Raw genomic sequence first — 26,506 nt, 5'->3', positions numbered from 1 at the left:
TTCTACCTGATAAGGTCAGGCTAGGTTATATTTGCGATTCTGTGAGGGCCTATGTTCCAAACCTGCTTCGGTGCTTTAGGTGCCAAGGATTCGGACATGTTACAGCAGTGTGTAGAAGGGAGATCCCACGATGTGAGAAATGTGCAGGAGGACATAGTCAGAGGGAGTGTATAGCTGGGAGAAAGAGAAAGCACTGTCAACTGTGCGGGTGCCCATGCAGCTGGGGATCCGAAGTGTCCTGTGAGAGAGAGACAGGTTGAGATTGCCAGAGTTCGAGTGGGGCCGAAAGTTTCTTATGCTGAGGCAATGAAGAGAGTAGAGGAAAGCCCAAGGGTGAGTGAGTCGACTGGGAGCCCCCCAGTGAGTAGAAATGAAGAGAGAGAGACATAGATTATGAGTTTTATTAAGGTTGGATTTTTTGCGTTTATAGCCATGGTGATCAACTGCACTGATGGAGCGGAAATCACAGAAGATAGATGTGGTGGTTGCAGCAGCAGCAGAGAAATATTTGGTTGTGAGAGATTTTAGTGCAGAAGATCTATAGGAAGTTTGAGAGAAGGGGTTCACCCCTCCCAGGCCGACTGCCTGGTGTAGGATTGTTTAGGGCCAAAGTAATGGGATGGGGTGGTGGGTTTTGGGGGATAGTGTGTATGTGAGGGGTTAGATGGTGGTGCAATTTCAGTTTTTCCCATTCCCCTTTTATTTGGGGTGACCAAAATGTGCAATTTTCAGACAACTCCAGCAAGTCTGTGCGTAAAACTCCAAGAAGAGGAGGTTTGTACAAGTTGGTACTGCATTTAGGACACGACTTATCGGAACATATTTTTTACGTTGTCCTGTGAATTCAGATGCCTCATGTATCTATCTACCTATTTAAAAATCCTCCCTGACTATTTGGAAACAACTAAGCCACTTGTTCTTGAACCATCGACATGTTCACGCGCGGATCTAAAAAGCGACGGTCGAATCGCTCGGTAAGTACTGTAGAATGGCCAGAACTACAGTATGTTATGACATTGTTTTGTAGTTTTTGTGGAGTCCAGGGTGTCTTGTTATTTGGAACGTACTTGCATCGTTTAGAATACATTTATTCACAATTAATAGCTTTCATGAAGTTTAACGAGTTAAGTTACAAGTACATTTATAGCCTATTTTGTTCTGCCAACATTGATTAGGCTGTTTTTTAAACTGTTTGTTATCGGCTTGATTATAGGCCTGTCTTTGCGCTATGCGTTTTTAAATGTTATACTTTGACAAGTTGCTTTGCTTCCCTTGATTTAGTTGACAAAAATGTGTTCTTTGTTTTATGACTCGCATTGAATCGTGGTTGCGTGGGAGGGGCGTAAAGTCACGAAGCCATTGGCATTTACCTGCACAGGTTAGGGTTAGGCAATTTACAAGTATAGCCCACCCGTCACCGATCCCAGGCCACACACGTAGGGAGCTCTGTGACACTCACATATATATATATATATATATATACTACCAGTCAAGTTTGGACACACCTACTACTATTTCTTACATTGTAGAATACTTGAAGACATCAAAACTAAGAAATAAGACATGGAATGCATCATGTAGTAACCAAAAAAGTGTTAAACAAATCGAAATATATATTTTATATTCTTCAAATAGCCACTGTTTGCCTTGATGACAGCTTTGCACACTCTTGGCATTCTCTCAACCAGCTTCATGAGCTAGTCACCTGGAATGTATTTCAATTAACAGGTGTGCCTTTCTAAAAGTTAATTTGTGGAATTTATTTCCTTCTTAATGCGTTTGAGCCAATCAGTTGTGTTGTGACAAGGTAGGAGAGGTATACAGAAGATAGCCCTATTTGGTAAAAGACCAAGTCCATATTATGGCAAGAACAACTCAAATAAGCAAAGAGAAACGACAGTCCATGATTACTTTAAGACATGAAGGTCAGTCAATACGGAACATTTCAAGAACTTTTAAAGTTTATTCAAGTGCAGTCGCACAAACCATCAAGCGCTATGATGAAACTGGCTCTCATGAGGACTGCCACAGGAATGGAAGATCCAGAGTTACCTCTGCTGCAGAGGATAAGTTCATTAGCGTTACCAGTCTCAGAAATTGCAGCCCAAATAAATACTTCACAGTTCAAGTCACAGACACATCTCAACATCAACTGTTCAGAGGGGACTGTGTGAATCAGGCCTTCATGGTCGAATTGCTGCAAAGAAACCACTACTAAAGGGCACAAATAAGAAGAAGAGACCTGCTTGCATCAGTTGACTTGGCCTCCACAATCCCCCGACCTCAATCCAATTGAGATGGTTTGGGATGAGTGAAGGAAAAGCAGCCAACAAGTGCTCAGCATATGTGGGAACTCCTTCAAGACTGTTGGAAAAGCATTCCAGGTGAAACTGGTTGAGAGAATGCCAAGAGTGTGCAAAGCAGTCATCAAGGCAAAGGGTAGCTATTTGAAGAATCTCAAACATAAAATGCTTTTTTGGTTACTACATGATTCCATATGTGTTATTTCATAGTTTTGATGTCTTCACTATTATTCTATAATGTAGAAAATAGTAAAAATAAAGAAAAACCCTGGAATGAGTATAGGTGTGCTCAAACTTTGGACTGGTACTGTGTATATATATATATATATATATATATATATATATATATATATATATATATATATATATATATATATATATATATTTTAACATTTACGCACACTTATTGCGCCAAGGCAATGTAATCTTTATTTATTTAACAACATTGACACTCCAAAGCATTTCAGTTTGCACTTGTGGCTAGTGCCAGGGAGGACATTTTTGTTAGTAAGGGAGTTGAACCATGCAGTCAAGGAGGACTAGTGTAGGTGTTGATATACGAAACATCTGGCTCCTATCACACTTGGAGTATTTCCAATGCCCTTAAAAGTGAATCCCACTGTAATTATACTGGGCTGTTGGCTTGTGAAACTCACCACACACAACTGATCCACACTATGGTCTGCATTCATGACTGCTCTGTAACTACAGTATCTATTCTATAAGATCTTCTGTAGGAACTGAAGTGTTATTTGGCCATTATATCAGACCTTCTTATATGTACATTTTAAAGCCAGTTAATATTGCAATAATAAGGCACATGCAGGGAAGCATGTGTCTCCTTTCCTCTGGAGGAGCTTAAAACATTTGAATAAAGCTTTTAGTCAGCATCATTTTAATAGCCTGATGCAATCCTCCTATTGGAAGTTAAAAATGCAGATCGTTGAGACATGCAAAAGCTGCAGCATTATGCCTCTTCAGTGATGGCATGAGTTGCTTGAAAGGGTGATTTTTGAGGTCAAGACACAACACAGTAAGCCAAGTGAGTTTGGTTGGTGTCAGCCTCTCTTAGTCAAAGAGAGGATCAACTTTCAGGAAGCAATAAAAGCATTATTACCTGAACATTTATCCCTGTAGTTCTCTTATGAAAATCCCTATTGACAACATCATGAAATACTATACCTGCTGTATAGTACAGTAGAGGCAATTGAGTGCATCGCAAAGGCAAACAAAAGGCTGTATGCAGTTGACATACAGTATAGGCTTGGGCACTATCCAGATTGTCATACCGACCTTGTCCCATCCCTGGGATATTCGGTAATACCAGCACTGAACACAAGGGGTGTTATTTTCAAACCCCCACTGAGCCTCTGTAATCCGAAGGTTAGCAATGCTAACAAGTACAGTGGGGAAAAAAAGCATTTAGTCAGCCACCAATTGTGCAAGTTCTCCCACTTAAAAGATGAGAGAGGCCTGTAATTTTCATCATAGGTACACGTCAACTATGACAGACAAATTGAGAAAAAAAATCCAGAAAAATCACATTGTAGGATTTTTTTATGAATTTATTTGCAAATTATGGTGGAAAATAAGTATTTGGTCACCTACAAACAAGCAAGATTTCTGGCTCTCACAGACCTGTAACTTCTTCTTTAAGAGGCTCCTCTGTCCTCCACTCATTACCTGTATTAATGGCACATGTTTGAACTTGTTATCAGTATAAAAGACACCTGTCCACAACCTCAAACAGTCACACTCCAAACTCCACTATGGCCAAGACCAAAGAGCTGTCAAAGGACACCAGAAACAAAATTGTAGACCTGCACCAGGCTGGGAAGACTGAATCTGCAATAGGTAAGCAGCTTGGTTTGAAGAAATCAAGACCACTGATAATCTCCCTCGATCTGGGGCTCCACGCAAGATCTCACCCCGTGGGGTCAAAATTATCACAAGAACGGTGAGCAAAAATCCCAGAACCACACGGGGGGACCTAGTGAATGACCTGCAGAGAGCTGGGACCAAAGTAACAAAGCCTACCATCAGTAACACACTACGCCGCCAGGGACTCAAATCCTGCAGTGCCAGACGTGTCCCCCTGCTTAAGCCAGTACATGTCCAGGCCCGTCTGAAGTTTGCTAGAGTGCATTTGGATGATCCAGAAGAGGATTGGGAGAATGTCATATGGTCAGATGAAACCAAAATATAAATTTTTGGTAAAAACTCAACTCGTCGTGTTTGGAGGACAAAGAATGCTGAGTTGCATCCAAAGAACACCATACCTACTGTGAAGCATGGGGGTGGAAACATCATGCTTTGGGGCTGTTTTTTCTGCAAAGGGACCAGGACGACTGATCCGTGTAAAGGAAAGAATGAATGGGGCCATGTATCGTGAGATTTTGAGTGAAAACCTCCTTCCATCAGCAAGGGCATTGAAGATGAAACGTGGCTGGGTCTTTCAGCATAACAATGATCCCAAACACACCGCCCGGGCAACGAAGGAGTGGCTTCGTAAGAAGCATTTCAAGGTCCTGGAGTGGCCTAGCCAGTCTCCAGATCTCAACCCCATAGAAAATCTTTGGAGGGAGTTGAAAGTCTGTGTTGCCCAGCAACAGCCCCAAAACATCACTGCTCTAGAGGAGATCTGCATGGAGGAATGGGCCAAAATACCAGCAACAGTGTGTGAAAACCTTGTGAAGACTTACAGAAAACGTTTGACCTGTGTCATTGCCAACAAAGGGTATATAACAAAGTATTGAGAAACTTTTGTTAATGACCAAATACTTATTTTCCACCATAATTTGCAAATAAATTCATTAAAAATCCCACAATGTGATTTTCTGGATTTTTTTTCCTCATTTTGTCTGTCATAGTTGACGTGTACCTATGGCCTCTCTCATATTTTCAAGTGGGAGAACTTGCACAATTGGTGGATGACTAAATACTTTTTTTCCCCACTGTACATGTACAATCTCATAGCGAATGCTAGCTAAATGCTAACGAGTGCATTGTAAACATTTGATACAGTCTCCAACGTAAAATATTTGCACGACAGACATTAGGCTTACTGGGGTATTTGGCAAAAGCCACGGGATGTTGTTTAAATACAGTAAACTATTTCTTTACATTTTTTCAATAACATAAAAATGTATGAGATGGATTGCCTGTCTTTGCAATTTGTGCGCTCGTTAGCTAGCAGCCTCTATTGAAATTCTCTATTAGTTTGTGCAATTTTTTTGCGTTCTGGTAATAGACAACCAATGGGCTTTTTTAGCGCCTCCTTGTGTACGAAGACCGTAATACTGTAAATCCCAGGATGAGAGAAGGATGGTATGACGATATGAAAATCTGGATACTGCCCAACCCTAACAGACATCCCAGCTCATAAAGTTATACAAGTAACTCAAATGCTACTCAGTTTGCAGCACACACAAAACAAATATTAGACAGCAAGGATATTGATCCAGGAGGGGATTATTTAACATTTTAAAAAATGTTGGGGGGGGGGTAGGGGAGGGTAGAAGGATTACTTTTATCCTATCCCAGGTATTCCTTAAAGAGGTGGGGTTTGAAGTGTCTCCGGAAGGTGGTGAGTGACTCCGCTGTCCTGGCGTCGTGAGGGAGCTTGTTCCACCATTGGGGTGCCAGAGCAGCGAACAGTTTTGACTGGGCTGAGCGGGAACTGTGCTTCCGCAGAGGTAGGGGGGCCAGCAGGCCAGAGGTGGATGAACGCAATGCCCTTGTTTGGGTGTAGGGACTGATCAGAGCCTGAAGGTACAGAGGTGCCGTTCCCCTCACAGCTCCGTAGGCAAGCACCATGGTCTTGTAGCAGATGCGGGCTTCAACTGGAAGCCAGTGGAGTGTGTGGAGGAGCGGGGTGACATTAGAGAACTTGGGAAGGTTGAACACCAGATGGGCTGCAGCATTCTGGATGAGTTGTAGGGGTTTAATGGCACAGGCAGGGAGCCCAGCCAACAGCGAGTTGCAGTAATCCAGACGGGAGATGACAAGTGCCTGGATTAGGACCTGTGCCACTTCCTGTGTAAGGTAGGGTCGTACTCTGCGAATGTTGTAGTGCATGAACCTACAGGATCGGGTCACGACTTTGATGTTAGCGGAGAACGACAGGGTGTTGTCCATGGTCATGCCAAGGTTCTTTGCACTCTGGGAGGAGGACACAACGGAGTTGTCAACCGTGATGGCGAAATCATGGAGCGGGCAGTCCTTCCCCGGGAGGAAGAGCAGCTCCATCTTGCCGAGGTTCAGCTTGAGGTGGTGATCCGTCATCCACACTGATATGTCTGCCAGACATGCAGAGATGCGATTCGCCACCTGGTTATCAAAAGGGGGAAAGGAGAAGATTAATTGTGTGTCGTCTGTGTAGCAATGATAGGAGAGACCATGTGAGGATATGACAGAGCCAAGTGACTTGGAGTATAGAGAGAATAGGAGAGGGCCTAGAACTGAGCCCTGGGGGACACCAGTGGTGAGAGCATGTGGTGCGGAGACAGATTCTCGCCACGCCACCTGATAGGAGCGACCTGTGAGGTAGGACGCAATCCAAGAGTGAGCCGCGCCGGAGATGCCCAACTCGGAGAGGGTGGAGAGGAGGATCTGATGGTTCACAGTATCAAAGGCAGCAGATAGGTCTAGAAGGATGAGAGCAGAGGAGAGAGAGTTAGCTTTAGCAGTGCGGAGAGCCTCCGTGACACAGAGAAGAGCAGTCTCAGTTGAATGACCAGTCTTGAAACCTGACTGGTTTGGATCAAGAAGGTCATTCTGAGAGAGATAGCAAGAGAGTTGGCTAAAGACGGCACGCTCAAGAGTTTTGGAGAGAAAAGAAAGAAGGGATACTGGTCTGTAGTTGTTGACATCGGAGGGATCGGGTGTAGGTTTTTTGAGAAGGGGTGCAACTCTCGCTCTCTTGAAGACGGAAGGGACATAGCCAGTGGTCAAGGATGAGTTGATGAGCGAGGTGAGGTAAGGGAGAAGGTCTCCGGAAATGGTCTGGAGAAGAGAGGAGGGGATAGGGTCAAGCGGGCAGGTTGTTGGGCGGCCAGCCGTCACAAGTCGCAAGATTTCATCTGGAGAGAGAGGGGAGAAAGAAGTCAAAGCATAGGGTAGGGCAGTGTGAGCAAGATAATCTTGATTTTGCAAGAAGATAACCACTTAGCTAGATATCTAGCTACTAAATTAGCAAACCAAATGAACAACTGCAGAGCATTTAGCACATTTTAGACAGTTAATTTAATACACTGAACAAAAATATGAACGCAACATGTAAAGTGTTGGTCCCAGGTTTCATGAGCTGAAATAAAAGATCCCAGAAATGTTCCATATGCACAAAAAGCTTATTTATCTCAATTTTTGTGCACAAATTTGCTTACATCCCTGTTAGTGAGCATTTATCATTTGCCAAGATAATCCATCCACCTGTGGCATATCAAGAAGCTGATTTAACAGCATGATCATTACACAGGTGAACCTTGTGCTGGGGACAATAAAAGGCCACTCTAAAATGTGCCGTTTTGTCACACAACAAAAGGCCACAGATGTCTCAAGTTTTGATGGAGCGTGTAATTGGCATGCTGACTGCAGGAATGTCCACCAGAGCTGTTGCTACCATAAGCCGCCTCCAATGTCTTTATAGAAAATTTGGCAGTACGTCCAACCCGCCTCACAACCGCAGACCACGTGTATGGCGTTGTGTGGGCGAACGGTTTGCTGATTTCAACATTGTGAACAGAGTGCCACATGGTGGCGGTGGGGTTATGGTATGGTACCGACAACAAACGCAATTGTATTTGATCAATGGCAATTTGAATGCACAAAAATAGGCCCTTTTCTTTTTTTAAAGGTATCTGTGACTAGCAAATGCATATCTTTATTCCCAGTCATGTGAAATCCATAGATTAGGGCCTAATTTATTTATTTCAATTGACTGATTTCTTCTTATGAATTATAACTCAGTAAAATCTATTAAATTGTTGCATGTTGCGTTTATATTTTTGTTCAGTATGGTTATAAGATATCAAGCTGGCAAATATTTAGTTGTGAATTCCGTACTGTAACTAGATCACCTGGCGCGTGCTGCACAGCAGTCAGTGACTCACAAAGTTCCGGTCTCTTGTCCTACCTCTGCAGTCCCCACCCATCACATCCCCTACTTCAGAAAGCAAAGTAGGCTAACCCACTGCAGGGCCAGAAACTTGATGTATATTATCTCTTGCTGAGAGATGTGAAGGAAACGCATGAAACACACATTACCTTGACTTATGTTACACTGTCTGAGAGTTTCTTCTTGACATTATCTCCTTCCCATGTTCTCTTGCACATGATGAATTTCGCCTCGCTGCTCTTGTCTTCATTCAAGGAAAAATAATCTAAAGGAACAAAAGTTGTATGATGGATCTGAAGTTTTCCATTACAAACTTTATTCGTCATGGTAATGATATGGAGCTAACATCCCCTCTCTCTCTGTGAACACGATACAGTGTTAATTAGAACCAGCTTGATGCATTTCTTTCTGGATCAGTTTACAGATGGGACTGTTTTAATGCCAGCTTTTTCTCCATGAGCAGAATGGATCAGCTTTATGATGGGGATGGAGTTTGACCTTGTGTTTCACATTTATTCAGTATTATAAAGGCATTCAGATGCAGTACATGAATGTAATGCCTACATAACGATAATCTGAACATATGAGTCCTGGCATTGATCAACTCCCATAAATGTTTGAATTGATTGTAAAGTCGGAGAGCAGTGTGCTATTATCGTCAATATGTTTGATTCCACTGCTGAGTATGCTGATTTAACCACGTGTACTGAACCGAACAGTACTGTACTGGCCTAACAATTGTTAGTTAATATTTTATGCATCTTTATTGCAAATACTAATGCTCCTTCTCCGCAAGCTTTTTTTGTAGTACTTCTGTTATTTGCTCAACCCACAATCCCAAATGCGCTGCATGATTTGCAGGCCCTCTCTCTCTTTCCCGCTCTCTTTTCTCCCCAGCATTCTAATCCTGCATTTGTCAATACAACATGATTGCGCTACTCCTCCCATCTTTCTCTGTGGCTTCACTAAATGTTTGTTTTAGCACACGTGTTACCATGGATCGCATTCTCCAGAGACAAAAGAGTCTGCTCTCTGACTGTGAAAGATTGTGTGTAGTTATGTGTGCGCACGTGTGTTCAGGACACGGTATGACGTCCAAAACAGATATTTTCATGTTTGTATTCTTATTTAATGGATGTCAACTTGCAGGGGAACGTTTGAAGAATACTTACTTTCTCAGTACTCAGTACCGTTGGGTTTATGTGATTAGAGTTGGGGATTTCACCCTCATTGCCCCCCTCTTTTATTTTATCCCATACTGTATCTCTCAACATCGGTAACCCAATGTAAGAAAAGAGCCCATTATTGAGAGGGTTGGTTTAGAAAGTCGGAGAGGAGAGGCAGGATGACAGCGTCAGAGCAAAGGAAAGTGGAGACAGTGACTACATGGAGAGGGAAAGCAACAGGTGCAGCACACTTCCTGTGTGTTTCCTTCCTCTCATCTTTAAAAAGAGATGCCACAGTAGAGCAGTAGTCACACACTCTCTCTCTCTCAAAGACTACTTAACTGAATAGAGATATACACACACACCAATACTAATGCACAAATAAATATAAATATTTTGCTTTTTCGTGTAGGCCATCTTTGTATTGTTTGTTGAATGTACTTTGAGATCTGAGTTTGCCAAATGACTTGTAATAGTTTGGATTGTGTGTGGCTGGATTCCCACTCCCAGCAGGAGCTGTAGTTCTGTAGTACAGGGGTTGGACCCAGGAATTGGGCTGTTTCTTCTGGACTTGACAAGAGCTTAGCCCATTCCCCTTCCCTACCTCTAACCCCCTGCCACACAACAGTGAGCACTCCGCACCTAATCCGCTCGCCCACCCACTCCACACACATAAAAAATAAATAAATAAATAATAATAATAATAATAATAATAATAAAGCTGGGTAATGGACAAGCCGGCTGTAAAAGCATACACACAGAATCAGGGGTTGGAAACAATTATTTTCCAATCATTTATTTCTGAACAGAACCATTATTTTTTTGTTCTGTTCCACTGTTCCAGACAGAAAAATAAATAAAGTTCTGAACCGGTTCGAACCCCAAAAAAGTAACGGTTTAGATTTGTTCGTTTTTAAGCCACTGAAATCGACAATTAGCTCGACGTTAAATTATTTCACGAATCAGTACGGATAGAGCTGTATAGAGCTGTGGTTAACCACTGTGTCAACCATAACAACATCCTGCCCCAGGTTATGCTTGTGAAAGAGGGTTTCCTGGAGTGGACATTGTGTGACAGCTGGACGTTGGAAAAGAAGGGTGGTGCAGAACTAAAATAAGTTAGGAATTTGCCATAAGGGGGTAACTGAATATGCCATGGAAGTATGTTTGTGCATTTGTGTATGTGTATAAAAGGGAGCTCTAAGCCAAAGAGAGACAGCCGTTTCATGGAACTGCTCGGCTTTCGTTATTAGATAATAAAAGTCTAATTCTTGGATTCACAGGCTCCAGTTTCTTGTGAGATATGTTTGAGTTGACTACTTTCGAGTCATATATATTTCTACGACATTAGCAAATATTGTCTCACTCTGCACTTTTCGGTAAGGGCTTGTAAGTAAGCATTTCACAGTAAGGTCTACACCTGTTATATTCGGCGCATGTGAGAAATATAATTTGATTTGAGTATTCTATAAGTGGTTACAGGTATTGCTTATCAAAGCTGCTGATTGTAGGAGTGTACAGTGGGGGGAAAAAGTATTTAGTCAGCCACCAATTGTGCAAGTTCTCCCACTTAAAAAGATGAGAGAGGCCTGTAATTTTCATCATAGGTACACGTCAACTATGACAGACAAATTGAGAATTTTTTTTCCAGAAAATCACATTGTAGGATTTTTTATGAATTTATTTGCAAATTATGGTGGAAAATAAGTATTTGGTCACCTACAAACAAGCAAGATTTCTGGCTCTCACAGACCTGTAACTTCTTCTTTAAGAGGCTCCTCTGTCCTCCACTCGTTACCTGTATTAATGGCACCTGTTTGAACTTGTTATCAGTATAAAAGACACCTCTCCACAACCTCAAACAGTCACACTCCAAACTCCACTATGGCCAAGACCAAAGAGCTGTCAAAGGACACCAGAAACAAAATTGTAGACCTGCACCAGTCTGGGAAGACTGAATCTGCAATAGGTAAGCAGCTTGGTTTGAAGAAATCAACTGTGGGAGCAATTATTAGGAAATGGAAGACATACAAGACCAATGATAATCTCCCTCGATCTCAAACCGTGGGGTCAAAATGATCACAAGAACGGTGAGCAAAAATCCCAGAACCACACGGGGGGACCTAGTGAATGACCTGCAGAGAGCTGGGACCAAATTAACAAAGCCTACCATCAGTAACACACTACGCCGCCAGGGACTCAAATCCTGCAGTGCGAGACGTGTCCCCCTGCTTAAGCCAGAACATGTCCAGGCCCATCTGAAGTTAGTTAGAGTGCATTTGGATGATCCAGAAGAGGATTGGGAGAATGTCATATGGTCAGATGAAACCAAAATATAACTTTTTGGTAAAAACTCAACTCGTCGTGTTTGGAGGACAAAGAATGCTTAGTTGCATCCAAAGAACACCATACCTACTGTGAAGCATGGGGGTGGAAACATCATGCTTTGGGGTTTTTCTGCAAAGGGACCAGTACGACTGATCCGTGTAAAGGAAAAAATGAATGGGGCCATGTATCGTGAGTTTGTGAGTGAAAACCTCCTTCCATCAGCAAGGGCATTGAAGATGAAACGTGGCTGGGTCTGTCAGCATGACAATGATCCCAAACACACCGCCCGGGCAATGAAGGAGTGGCTTCGTAAGAAGCATTTCAAGGTCCTGGAGTGGCCTAGCCAGTCTCCAGATCTCAACCCCATAGAAAATATTTGGAGGGAGTTGAAAGTCTGTGTTGCCCAGCGACAGCCCCAAAACATCACTGCTCTAGAGGAGATCTGCATGGAGGAATGGGCCAAAATACCAGCAACAGTGTGTGAAAACCTTGTGAAGACTTACAGAAAATGTTTGACCTGTGTCATTGCCAACAAAGGGTATATAACAAAGTATTGAGAAACTTTTGTTATTGACCAAATACTTATTTTCCACCATAATTTGCAAATAAATGTGTTAAAATTTTTTTCCTCATTTTGTCTGTCATAGTTGACGTGTACCTATGATGAAAATTACAGGCCTCTCTCATCTTTTTAAGTGGGAGAACTTGCACAATTGGTGGCTGACTAAATACTTTTTTCCCCCACTGTATATGGTAAGGAGTTTATATGTTAAACCTTTGCAGACTTATTGCCAGGGCTCTCTGCCCACTCTCTTGCCCCTAGCTTAGCGGAGGTGTGATTGGTTGAAGCTGTTAGTTCCATCACTCTTTGGGTTCCTGCCAAACTCGGCGGCATAAAGAAGCTTGAGAGCATAAATACAGTACTTACATGTTGATGGCTAGACTTTTGGTTCTACAACGTCCATTTATGCTCCTGTATCAATCAATGTATTAACTTCAGTTATCCATTTACCCAAGTTTATTTAGGAATACCTGTGGTTTCAGTCTTGTCTGACTCAGCTATCAAATCTGATAAGCAGATATTTATAAATGCCGCTGATTCTAACTCGGAGTGTGTGTACTCGTGTGTTTTTAAAATATATTTTCCTTTATCATTTTCCCCTAACCCTACCACCTCTCCCCTAATTGGAGTAAACTAATGGACAACAACACTTAGGCTTCTACTTCCAGCTTATACATACTACACTGCTCAAAAAAATAAAGGAAACACTTAAACAACACAATGTAACTCCAAGTCAATCACACTTCTGTGAAATCAAACTGTCCACTTAGGAAGCAACACTGATTGACAATAAATGTCAAATGCTGTTGTGCAAATGGAATAGACAACAGGTGGAAATTATAGGCAATTAGCAAGACACCCCCCAATAAAGGACTGGTTTTGCAGGTGGTGACCACAGACCACTTCTCAGTTCCTATGCTTCCTGGCTGATGTTTTGGTCACTTTTGAATGCTGGCGGTGCTTTCACTCTAGTGGTAGCATGAGACGGAGTCTACAACCCACACAAGTGGCTCAGGTAGTGCAGCTCATCCAGGATGGCACATCAATGCGAGCTGTGGCAAGAAGGTTTGCTGTGTCTGTCAGCGTAGTGTCCAGAGCATGGAGGCACTACCAGGAGACAGGCCAGTACATCAGGAGACGTGGAGGAGGCAGTAGGAGGGCAACAACCCAGCAGCAGGACTGCTACCTCCGCCTTTGTGCAAGGAGGAGCAGGAGGAGCACTGCCAGAGCCCTGCAAAATGACCTCCAGCAGGCCACAAATGTGCATGTGTCTGCTCAAACGGTCAGAAACAGACTCCTTGAGGGTGGTATGAGGGCCCGACGTCCACAGGTGGGGGTTGTGCTTACAGCCCAACACCGTGCAGGACGTTTGGCATTTGCCAGAGAACACCAAGATTGGCAAATTCGCCACTGGCGCCCTGTGCTCTTCACAGATGAAAGCAGGTTCACACTGAGCACATGTGACAGACGTGACAGAGTCTGGAGACGCCGTGGAGAACGTTCTGCTGCCTGCAACATCCTCCAGCATGACCGGTTTGGCGGTGGGTCAGTCATGGTGTGGGGTGGCATTTCATTGGGGGGCTGCACAGCCCTCCATGTGCTCGCCAGAGGTAGCCTGACTGCCATTAGGTACCGAGATGAGATCCTCAGACCCCTTGTGAGACCATATGCTGGTGCGGTTGGCCCTGGGTTCCTCCTAATGCAAGACAATGCTAGACCTCATGTGGCTGGAGTGTGTCAGCAGTTCCTGCAAGAGGAAGGCATTGATGCTATGGACCGCCCGTTCCCCAGACTTGAATCCAATTGAGCACATCTGGGACATCATGTCTCGCTCCATCCACCAACGCTACGTTGCACCACAGACTGTCCAGGAGTTGGCGGATGCTTTAGTCCAGGTCTGGGAGGAGATCCCTCAGGAGACCATCCGCCACCTCATCAGGAGCATGCCCAGGCATTGTAGGGAGGTCATACAGGCACGTGGAGGCCACACATACTACTGAGCCTCATTTTGACTTGTTTTAAGGACATTACATCAAAGTTGGATCAGCCTGTAGTGTGGTTTTCCACTTTAATTTTGAGGGTGATTCCAAATCCAGACCTCCATGGGTTGATACATTTGATTTCCATTGATAATTTTTGTGTGATTTTGTTGTCAGCACATTCAACTATGTAAAGAAAAAAGTATTTAATAAGATTATTTCATTCATTCAGATCTAGGATGTGTTATTTTAGTGTTCCCTTTATTTTTTTGAGCAGTGTATATACATTTTACGGACACAGTATATTTTACAATAGTTATCTTTTGTTTGTTTTTAGTCCCATCCTTCAGCTACCCTCAACCCCTCCCATCTATCTCTGAAGACCATTCCGTTGTATAATATATTGTATAATAATTTAAATAAAAAAACTCAAAGTTTTGAATCCAGCGTCATTTTGTGTATCATCAAATAAACCATGTGCCATGGAATCAGTACATCAAAAATCTCTTCCCAACTATTTAGCAATCTATATGGCACAGCTGTAAATTTTTTGGTCCTTAAATGAAACTGGTATACTTTTTTTATTTATCACCATTTTTTAAAAGCAATTTTGGTCTTTAATGCAGGGCCGACAGACAAGTTCCTTGCTTTTATGCATGGGTGCTTGTGTTTGTGCATGTTTGAATAGTGGTAGTGAATTTATGTGAGAGCACTGCAACATTTACCATGTCAGTGGGAACCTCCCTGTGCCCCCTCCCCCCTCTATGCTCAATGTTGCCAATAGCATTACCATAGTATCTGACACTGTGTGCAGCCTGCCTCTGTCTCTCTTTCTTCAACATCTTTCCATCATTCCTTTGCCCTTTGATCATCTATGTTACTGTGTATGTGAGACTAGCTAAGTGAGAGCTAAAATCTTACAAGAGGATCATTTGGCATATGTTGTGAACTTAGCTCTCCCACATCTTTCAACATAGTTACTCTAACTAGCCTGGTGCTAGATCTGCATGTCCTTCATACAAAAAGTCCTCCTTCCATCTTTCATGCATGCCTATATCCAATCTGTTTTGTTTTTCATGATCATCCCCTCCCCTCACACTCCTCTCCAATCATTATTAAAACCTGTTAATAAGGAGAGGAAGTGGAGGAGGTGTGACTGTGTTAGTGCTGTAGATATAAATGAGAGAGAATAATTTCTGTGTACCATGTGTACAGTTTTTCATCAATAGAGGAGTGTGGATGAATCTGTGTATATTTGAAGGCTTGGTGAAGCCATGTTGAAATATATTATGACTATTTAGAGCAATGTATTCCAGAGTATGAGAGCAGATTGGTATACAGATAGGTGTGCGTGCATTTGCGCAGCTGCGCACACATGCGTCCATGCCTGTGTGTGTGTGTGTGTGTGTGTGTGTGTGTATGTGTGTGTGTGTGTGTGTGTGTGTGTGTGTGTGTGTGTACAGTAGCCCTGTGCAGCGTCCTTTAGTGACAGATGGAGGAGGACCTCCGTCAGATTAATAGCCAGATTATCCATCCAATCAGATCTGGCCTGCAGGGAAGGGAGGGTGTGGTAAAAATAGCTGGCTGTCTATTCTCCGATGTGTGAGAGTGTGTCTATGTGCACGCTCGTGTGTGTGTAAGAGAGTAGATAAGCGTTCACGTGCACAAGCGCTGGGTTACAGTACTGTAGTACTGTAGGACTGTAGCCTGGTACATAGAGGAGATCATAACTTATTTGGTCCAACAGATAGGACATCCATATCAACCAAACATGTTGTTTTACATTTATTGTATTTTCTTTATACAAAAGTGCACAACTTTAGGTGTCAGAGTAACCATGGCAACAGGTGTAGCTCTGTGACCTGGCGATATAGCTGCATTGATTTGCACTCTGGGTGCCTTTGTCAACAGCCTGCTGTGATTGGTAGAACATTGGAGTGCAGATGATACAGAAGGTGGTGAAACCACAGCGTCAGGTTCTTCAGTAACAGTAGACCTTTAGCGGGGGTTGTCATTATACTGCATGGACTTTCCTTTCATCAACACCTATTTCAGACCAATCTAGAGTTATGCTAATTCCTAAACAGAGCACAATCTCAGAATAATCATTCCTGTATAAGTGCAATTTAATAGATGTATTCTGCTTCTCCCCCACATTTCTCTCTGTCGGTCTCATTCTCACAACCCTATTCTTTCCCATTCCTTTGATCTCACTACTAAATTGTTCCCGCCCCTTTCACTTCCCTTTTACTTCGACGTGCTGTTTCTAACTCTTCTCATCTTCTCTTCCTCTCTCTGTATCTTTCAGATCTTTGCTATCTTTGCTTTCTCGACATGCGGCAGCTACTCTGGCATGTTCAAGATGAGTGTGGAGAGTAAAAACCGGTCAGAGAGTGACCTGAGCATTGAGGTGACGTTTGAGTATCCATTCAGGTCAGTATGCCTAATCAGTCACACCTAACCCCCTGAACACACACAAATATGGTTTGTCTGTAATTTTTACAGTACCACTGGGCTGCAAACGTCAGGGATGGAACATGAATCTATATTAAACTATGTTAACCCAATTTGACGTCTCTCTTCCTCTCTCTCTCTCTGTCTACCATCTTCTCTGTCTTTCTATGTCCCTTGTCCTTGCCAGGCTACATCAGGTGTACTTCGATGCCCCAACCTGTAAGGGGGAAAGCCCTGAGCGTCTGTTCCTGATCGGAGACTACTCCTCCTCAGCTGAGTTCTTTGTCACCGTCGGTGTCTTCTCCTTCAACCTTTTGGGAGACGCACAGAGACACTAAAATAGTTTGTTAAATAATTCACTTAACAGCTTGGTCCTTCTGAGCCGGACTCCAATACCCTGTTTCTGTCATTCCAGGTAACTCTGAAAACCGTAGACGGGCGAATGATACATTCGTAAATAGAAAGTCCTGCCCTTTGACATTAAGGGTTAAAACAGGCCAGAGGACACCTGATTAATGACAGAGTGTCACGAACGTCTACTAAGTGAGTGGACCAAGGTGCAGCGTGCGATACGAACATGACTTTATTTACTTAAAGTACTCAATACAAAACAACAAACAATGACGAATCGTGAAGTCCTCAGTTACAATGACTGATACGGAACAAAAACCCACAACACTAAGGTGAACACTGACAGTTTAAATATGGCTCCCAATCAGAGATAACGAGCCGACAGCTGACACTCGTTACCACTGATTGGGAGTCACACGACCAAACAAGGAAACACAACCAAATACAACACAACCAATACCAAACACAACCAAATGAACACACCCTGGCTCAAAATACACAGTCCCGGAGCCAGAGCGTGACAGTACCCCCCCCTAAAGGCGCGGACTCCGACCGCGCCTACACCCCAAATAGGGGAGGGCTGGGTGGGTGTTGCTCCTCGGAGGCGGCTCCGGCTCCGGGCTTGACCACCACCCTTCTTCAATCCCCCCGTAGCGCCCCCGGTCCGATCTGACCCAGCTGGTAGGATCTGGACTGACGACGCGCACCCCTGGCTTGGCGCGTGAGGCAGGAACGGACCGGACCTGGCTGACGATACGCACCCTAGGCTTGATGCGTGGAGCCGGAACGGGCCTCACCAGGCTGACGACTCGCATCCCTGGCTTGGTGCGAGTAGCAGGAATGAGCTGAACCAGGCTGACGACTCGCACCCTTGGCTTGGTGCGAGTAGCAGGAACGGGCTGGACCAGGCCGACGACTCGTACCCCTGGCTTGGTGCGAGTAGCAGGAACGGGCTGGACCAGGGCTGACGACTCGCACCCTTGGCTGGTGCGAGTAGCAGGAACGGGCTGGACCAGGCCGACGACTCGTACCCCTGGCTTGGTGCGAGTAGCAGGAACGGGCTGGACCAGGCTGACGACTCGCACCCTTGGCTTGGTGCGAGTAGCAGGAACGGGCTGGACCAGGCCGACGACGCACACCGTAGGCTTTGTGCGTAGAGCAGGGACAGGCCGGGCTGGGCTGGCGACGCACACCGTAGGCTTTGTGCGTGGAGCAGGAACAGGCCGGGCTGGGCTGGCGACGCACACCGTAGGCTTTGTGCGTGGAGCAGGAACAGGCCGGGCTGGGCTGGCGACGCACACCGTAGGCTTTGTGCGTGGAGCAGGAACAGGCCGGGCTGGGCTGGCGACGCACACCGTAGGCTTTGTGCGTGGAGCAGGAACAGGCCGGGCTGGGCTGGCGACGCACACCGTAGGCTTTGTGCGTGGAGCAGGGACAGGCCGGGCTGGGCTGGCGACGCACACCGTAGGCTTTGTGCGTGGAGCAGGAACAGGCCGGGCTGGGCTGGCGACGCACACCGTGGGCTTTGTGCGTGGAGCAGGAACAGGCCGGGCTGGGCTGGCGACGCACACCGTAGGCTTTGTGCGTGGAGCAGGGACAGGCCGGGCTGGGCTGGCGACGCACACCGTAGGCTTTGTGCGTGGAGCAGGAACAGGCCGGGCTGGGCTGGCGACGCACACCGTAGGCTTTGTGCGTGGAGCAGGAACAGGCCGGGCTGGGCTGGCGACGCACACCGTAAACCTAGTGCGTGGAGCAGGAACCGGCCGGGCAGGGCTGGCGACGCACACCGCAGGCTTAGTGCGTGGAACAGGAACCGGCCGGGCTGGACTGGCGACGCACACCGTGGGCTTGGTGCGTGGAGTAGGAACAGGCCGGTCCGTACTGGGAACACACACCACTGGCCTTAACCGGGGATCAGGAACGGGCCGGACCGGACTGGTAACACACCTCAGTCTCTCACGCCGTGCCTCAACTACTTCCCTCCCTCTACTCGCCAATGGCTCCCGTAATCCGGTAGCCTTCTCTCCACGTCTCCCTGTGGCAGCCTCCTGCTGCCCAGCCGCCCAAAGCCATGTGCCCCCCCAAAAAACTTTTTGGGGATTGCCTCTCGTCCTTCCGACGATGGCCCTGCTGACGCCGTTGCTCCTCTCTCAGTCGCCTCTCCACTGTTTTACTCCATGGCCGGGCGATCCATCCCATCCAGGATTTCCTCCCAAGTCCAAGACCCTTTACCATCCAAAATCTCCTCCCATGTCCAGACCCTTGGCTCCTGGACACGCTGCTTGGTCCTGGTACGGTGGGTTTTTCTGTCACGAACGTCTACTAAGTGAGTGGACCAAGGCGCAGCGTACGATCTGAACATGACTTTATTTACTTAAAGTACTCAATACAAAACAACAAACAATGACGAATCGTGAAGTCCTCAGTTACAATGACTGATACGGAACAAAAACTCACAACACTAAGGTGAACACTGACAGTTTAAATATGGCTCCCAATCAGAGATAACGAGCCGACAGCTGACACTCGTTACCACTGATTGGGAGTCACACGACCAAACAAGGAAACACAACCAAATACAACACAACCAATACCAAACACAACCAAATGAACACACCCTGGCTCAAAATACACAGTCCCGGAGCCAGAGCGTGACACAGAGACGGTGACGGAATCCAAACCTACATTGAATCTCGGCTGCAAGGATAAGGTCAGTAGTCTTTATTCATTACTTGGTGAAATTGATTTGAGAACTTGCTATAATATTGAAAAGTAGCAAATTGATCAATGCGTAGCCATTTTAAGTGAAATGTAGGGGACTGTCAGGAATTATCAAGATTACATTGTGAGGATAGACTCCTCCGTAGAGTAGGAGATAATTATGGGGGACTAGTCAACTTGTTGGTGGGTCCGTAACGATTCACGGTAATAGGCCATTACCAAAAGAAACTACCCGGTGTTGAAATAGAAGGAACTATTAAAAGTACACCTATGGGATGGAACCTGTAAGAGATTATTGAACAGTCAACAAATAATCTGGGTTAAACAAATACAAAAAGTACACCAGAAGGAATTAAAATAGCATGTGTGAGAAATAGAATATTATTAAAGTCAAAAGTCACAAACAACTGTAGATTTTGCTGTAAACTCTATCCGTTCTGGAGCCTTATAAACTCCATGTTACCGATATAACACCAATAATCATGTAAGGTTGTATACGTGTGAGACCTAATGTTTACTCAGAAGTCACATCTATGAATAATTCCAGGTGGTTGTATAGAGGAGGGAGAACCCATTCCTGTTGTATGAGACTGTCAGGAATTATCAAGATTACATTGTGGGGATAAAATCCTCCGTAAAGTATGAGATAATTCTGGGGGACTAGTCAAGATTACATATACAGGAAGGGGTGATTCAAGGTGTTGTTGTGTGAAGCTGTTTTGGATTACTTGTTAAATTGACTTGTTATATAGAAGAGGTGGCTAAGGGATTTTTAACAGTACCAACCATGGGGGGCAAATCCTCACAAGAGGTCCCAGAATTTACTGGGGACGAGAAATTCATGGAAATGCGAGACAAACTAAATGTGTATTATGGGCATATTTGGAGAAAGAAATATGGCTTTAATGGGCGACTTGATGTAATTAAACTGGAATCCATGATTAAACAAATGCATGTAAATTGTGGTACTGATCTAAAGAAACAGAAAAGAGAGGGCTTAGAAACAGCCAGGGTGTGGCTAGTAGAAGCTAGAAAGCGGGAAGAAGGCAGCAAGAAAAGAGAAGTGAGTGAGAGGGAAAGAGAAGTGAAGGTTGAGGTCTCCGTGCCTCCCCCAGAGCAGAGGGCAGAAAGGTTATATCCAAACTTGGCAGACCAGGCATGGAGAGAAAATCCAGATGATGAATACGTAGGGAGGAGAAGGAGAGTGCAGGGGAATAATGTCTTCCCCCCACCGGCCCCACCTCCCTATGAGGAAGAAGGGGCTGGAGGAGGAAGGGAAGATGAAGGTGAGGAAGAGCCAGAGGTAGAGGAGTACAGGACAAGGGCAGAGAAAGTCAGACAGGAGGCTAAAAGGGAGAAAGAGAAAAGGAAAAAGCTAGAGAGGCACAGGGCTGAGGCCAAGAGAAAGGGGAATGATGAGTCAGAAGGGGAAGAATCAGATGGGGCTGGCAGTGGTAAGGGTAAAATGGAGCAATCCTATCCCTTAATAGCCCTGCCAAACCCCAGAGCAGGAGAAGACAACCAGCCTGATACATTACAAGTATACAGAGCATGGACCCAGAGAGATGTGGTGAGAGCAGTGGAAGGGATACCCCACCCCAAGACGGGGGTACACCAGTTCAGAAGAGATATGGAAGGGCTGACCGCCAGCTTTAAGCTGAATACAGGGGAACTAGAGAGGGCAGTCAGACATATAGTGTTAAAAGACTGGGCGGCAGTGAGAGGGAACTGGGTTCCCGGAGACGGGAATGCGCAGGTCCTAGAGTGGGCAGAAGGAGGGGCTTATGGAGATAAATTGGCACAACTCTGTGATAATCTGAGAGAATATTATCACAGACATGCCGACTTCTCCAAGGTCCATGAGTGTAAACAGGGAGACAGTGAGACTATTAGTCAATACCTAGAGAGACTGAGAGATGTGTTCAATGCAAACAGTGGGTTAATAGATCCAGGACCAGGGGCACCAGAGGGTCCGTATCACCAACAGTTAAAGATTGCCTTCCTAAGTGGAATGAGGCCAAAAATCTCTCAAACAATAAAAAATACCCTAATTGGCTGGGGGACGGCTACCTTAGCTGAGGTTAAACGATATGCAATCCATCATGAACAGAATGTAAAGGAACGAAACAAGAGAAAGGAAGCGAAGGGAGCTGAGTACTTAGTGGCAGTCCTAGGGGAGATGGGAGGTAGGAGAGACTGGAGTGAATGGAAGTGTTTCAATTGTGACAAAACGGGACATTTTGCTAGAGAATGTGAGGAACCGTGTTATCACTGTGGAAGGAAAGGGCACCAGTCAAGAGACTGTTAGAAGAAGGGGAAGAGAGGAAAAGGAGGAAAGTATAATCCAGGCAGAGGAGGAAGAGACAGGGGGAGAAAGCCAGAATCAGAGGAAGAAGAGGAGGCATGACTAGAGTGGGAGGAAGAGAGAAATCAGGAGAAGCAGGAGAGAGAACTGGAGGTGTTTGATCTGTCTCTTGTAGATTTGGCATTACAACAGGAACAGAAACCATACCTAACATTGACAGTAATGGGTAAAAAGATAACATTTCTCTGTGATACTGGGGCAGACCGAACCTGTATTTGTAAAGATAATGCACCAGAGGGAATTGACATTAATGGAGAAAAAATTATAGTGCGATCAGCCTCTGGTCATAAAGGTATTGAACAGCTGTCTGCACCAGTAACACTGAAACATGTAAAGACAGGGAGTGAAGCTACTCTGCCTGTACTGATTTCAGTACAGTGTCCTGTTAATCTATTGGGAAGAGATGCGATGACGCAGTTAAACATAGAAGTAAGACCGACAGTGAGGGGAATGCAGGCTCATGTGATAAAGGATAATATGGTTGTAAGTGGTGAAGGGGAACCATGTTATTGGTATAGCCAGGACCTGTTGAGGGGAGGTAACTCAGACATACCAAAGACCTTAGTAGACTTAACTAAAACCCTAGTACCTGACTCACCTAAAATGACTGAGGATGACTTACATTGAACTCTGTGGTATAATACACACTCTGTCCCTAGTAAAGAATATGAGGAAGCTGTTTAAAACCACAGAAAGGACAATAGGCTTGAAATGGTTTCATTATGATGACACCCATGCAGCAGCAGAAGTCGAATTGGGGCCACAGAGTCAGCAATTCTATAGAGAGAGATGGAGCCCACATTTCTCCTTGGCAAAGGAAGCTCAAGAGGAGTGGTTAGATCTGGGGAAATGGGTGACACAGGCAAAGTATGTTAAAGACTGGCAGACTGCTCTAACGGGGACCAACATAGCCAATCAACCGGCCGATATCGTAGGAAGTTGAATTGGAGAGCAGGTTGCACACCCGCTGTGCACCTAGACATAGGATGTGATAATTGATGACCAGATATTTTCCTTACAGAGGAACAAGAAAGAGACCTTGAGATTGTACCTCTAGAGTTGTGGTCTAAGGGACCAGCCGATGTGGGGTTAATTAAGGGAGTAACTCCAGTCCAGGTGGTTCCGCGGTCAAACCATAGGCCATACCAAAAACAATATCCAATGAAACCAGAAGCCATTATAGGGATTACTCCCACATTTGACCACTTACTCAAAGGTGGAGTGATAATCCCGGGGGATGAGGCACAGTGTAATTCAACTGTATTTCCAGTAAAGAAGGCAGCTCCAAGCAAACCTGTGGTTTGTGTTCAAGGAGACCGGCTGGATGGCAGCCTTCGGAGGCACATATGCACCTTCCCAGGAGAAGGCGCCTGCTCCAGAGTCCTTTGGCCAGGAAGGTTATGGGCAAGAGGGCTACGCACAGCAGGGGGACGCCTATGCCGGCACCCAGGGAGGCTACCAGCCCGACTATGGCCAGGGCGGCTACACCGAGGGAGGCGGAGACTATCAGCAGGGGGGATACGAACAACAGCCCACCTCCTTCGCCAATCAAATGTGAGCTGGTCCACCCTACAGCAGCTGGAAGATGGTGAGTGTCAGTGCATATGATGGAGCAACACTGAGAATACAGAGTTAAACAACTGTGAGAAATACTGTAATAATGTTACTCTTCCAAAGGGAATGCAGACTGTGGCTTTATGACATCCTCATAAGCTTTATGTATACATTAGTTGTAATTTCTCTCTCCCTCTCCCTTTGTCTTTCTCTCTCTCTCTCTCTTTCGCTCTCTCTCTGTCTCTCTCACTCTCTCGCTCTCTCTCTCTCTCTCCAGGGCCACCATGTGATTTGGGTGTGTGGTGCCTGACCACCATCCACAATTCCACACTCCTCTGTTTGTCTGTTTGTGCATCTGTGAGTTGACAAGAGGAGGGAGGGAGGGATGGAAGAAGGTGGGGTCTTGGGAGGGGAATTTAGCAACACCGTGTCCATTTTGGGTTATTTTGGTGAGGGGGAAATGGGTCCTTACTGTAACATGCTGTTTCTTCTGTTGATGTGTTTAACTGTAGAAGACAACAGGGGATTGTCCATGTCACGATGTTAGAAATGGTGTGGTGTGGAATCAGGCGTAGAAGCAGATGGACAGTCCAACAAGACTTTACTGGAGAGTGCAAAATAAATCCAAAACAGCCAGAGGCCAAAAAGACGCACACAGGTGTCAAAACCCGAGCGCACAACACAGGGCGCAAAACTCTCCTCAACCGAGGAGGAAGCTAAATGGCAATGGCGTACCGAAACACGGGTAACGCACAAACACCTGACACAAAACAATTACACACAACACTACACTAACAACAAGGAAACTAAATAGGGTGCTTAATGAGACATAACACAAGACAGGTGTGGCTAACAGACAAAACTAATCAAACAGGAAACATGGAGCGGTGGCAGCTAGTACTCCGGAGACGACGACCGGCGAAACCTGCCCGAACAAGGAGGAGGAGCTGCCTCGGCCGAAACCGTGACAGTACCCCCTCTTGACGCGCGGCTCCAGCCGCGCCGCGATTCGGCCTCGGGGCGCCCAGGAGGACGCGGAGCAGGGCGCGTAGGATGACCACGATGGAATTCGGGTCATCAGGGACGGATCCAGAATGTCCCTCCTCGGCACCCAGCACCGCTCCTCCGGACCGCACCCCTCCCACTCCACGAGATATTGGAGACCCCCCATCCGGCGTCTCGAATCCAGGATGGTCCGAACAGTGTACGCCAGAGCCCCTCGATCTCCAACGGGGCGGAGGAGTCTCCTCAATCTCGAAGTCCTGGAGTGGACCAGCTACCACCGGCCTGAGGAGAGACACATGGAATGAGGGGTTAATATTCTTGTAATCAATAGGTAGTTCTAACCTGTAACACACCTCATTCAATCTCCTCAGGACTTTAAAAGGCCCCACAAACCGCCGACCCAGCTTCCGGCAGGGCAGGCGGAGGGGTAAGTTTCTGGTTGAGAGCCAGACTCGATCTCCAGGTGCGTACACTGGCCCCTCACTGCGGTGTAGGTCGGGCGCTCGTCTTTTGTCGACGATGGCACGCTGCAGATGGACGTGAGCAGCGTTCCACGTCTCCTCCGAGCGCCGTACCCACTCATCCACAGCGGGGGCCTCGATCTGGCTCTCATGCCACGGTGCCAGAACCGGCTGGTACCCTAATACACACTGAAAAGGGGTTAGTCTAGTGGAGGAGTGGCGGAGAGAGTTCTGTGCCATCTCGGCCCAGGGCACATATCTCGCCCACTCCTCCGGCCGGCCCTGACAATATGACCTCAGAAACCTACCCACATCCTGGTTGACTCTTTCGACCTGCCCATTGCTTTCCGGGTGGTAACCCGAGGTAAAGCTCACCGAGACCCCCAAACGTTCCATAAATGCTCTCCAGACTCTGGAGGTAAACTGGGGGCCCTCGATCGGACACTATATCCTCGGGTACCCGTAATGCCGGAAGACGTGAGTAAATAGAGCCTCAGCGGTCTGTAGGGCAGTAGGAAGACCCGGCATGGGAAGGAGACGACAGGCCTTAGAGAACCGATCCACAACGACCAGGATGGTGGTATTCCCCTGTGAGGAGGGAAGATCGGTAACAAAATCCACCGATAGGTGAGACCAGGGTCGTCGTGGAACGGGCAGGGGCTGTAATTTACCCCTGGGCAAGTGTCTGGGTGCCTTACACTGGGCACACACTGAGCAGGAGGAGACATAAACCCTCACATCCCTGGCTAACGTTGGCCACCAGTACTTCGTACTAAGGCAGTGCACTATCCGACCAATACCCGGATGTCCAGAGGAGGGAGACGTGTGAGCCCAATAAATCAACCGATCCCGGACCTCGAGCGGGACGTACGTCCACCCACCGGACACTGTGGAGGACTAGGGTCGGCATGCGAACGCCCGCTCGATCTCCGCATCGACCTCCCACACCACCGGTGCCACCAGACAAGACTCCGGTAGTATGGGAATGGACTCCACGCACCTCTCCTCCGCGTCATACCGGTGGGACAGAGCATCTGCCTTCCCGTTCTGGGACCCAGGGATGTAAGTGATCTTAAACACAAACCGGGCGAGAAACATAGTCCATCGAGCCTGGCGAGGATTCAGTCTCCTAGCTGCCCGAA

The 26,506-nt window shown here is 46.1% G+C and overlaps 1 protein-coding gene across 1 annotated transcript; it reads left to right on the top strand.

The window, feature by feature from the left end:
• Nucleotides 1-697: 697 nt before the first annotated feature.
• Nucleotides 698-24,346, top strand: LOC121546476 (synaptophysin). Its single transcript, XM_045209384.1, has 6 exons — nt 698-974; nt 16,762-16,886; nt 17,095-17,239; nt 23,366-23,391; nt 23,620-23,932; nt 24,176-24,346. Exons 1-5 carry the CDS (start codon nt 933-935, stop codon nt 23,900-23,902), a joined length of 621 nt encoding a protein of 206 aa, XP_045065319.1. The 5' UTR covers nt 698-932; the 3' UTR covers nt 23,903-23,932; nt 24,176-24,346.
• The last annotated feature ends 2,160 nt before the right edge of the window (nt 24,347-26,506 follow it).

Source organism: Coregonus clupeaformis, chromosome 30, assembly GCF_020615455.1.
Source record: "Coregonus clupeaformis isolate EN_2021a chromosome 30, ASM2061545v1, whole genome shotgun sequence".
In the NCBI taxonomy this organism is placed as follows: Eukaryota; Metazoa; Chordata; class Actinopteri; order Salmoniformes; family Salmonidae; genus Coregonus; species Coregonus clupeaformis.
The sequence above is the reverse complement of the archived record's forward strand: the minus strand, read 5'-3'. Positions and strand labels throughout refer to the sequence as shown.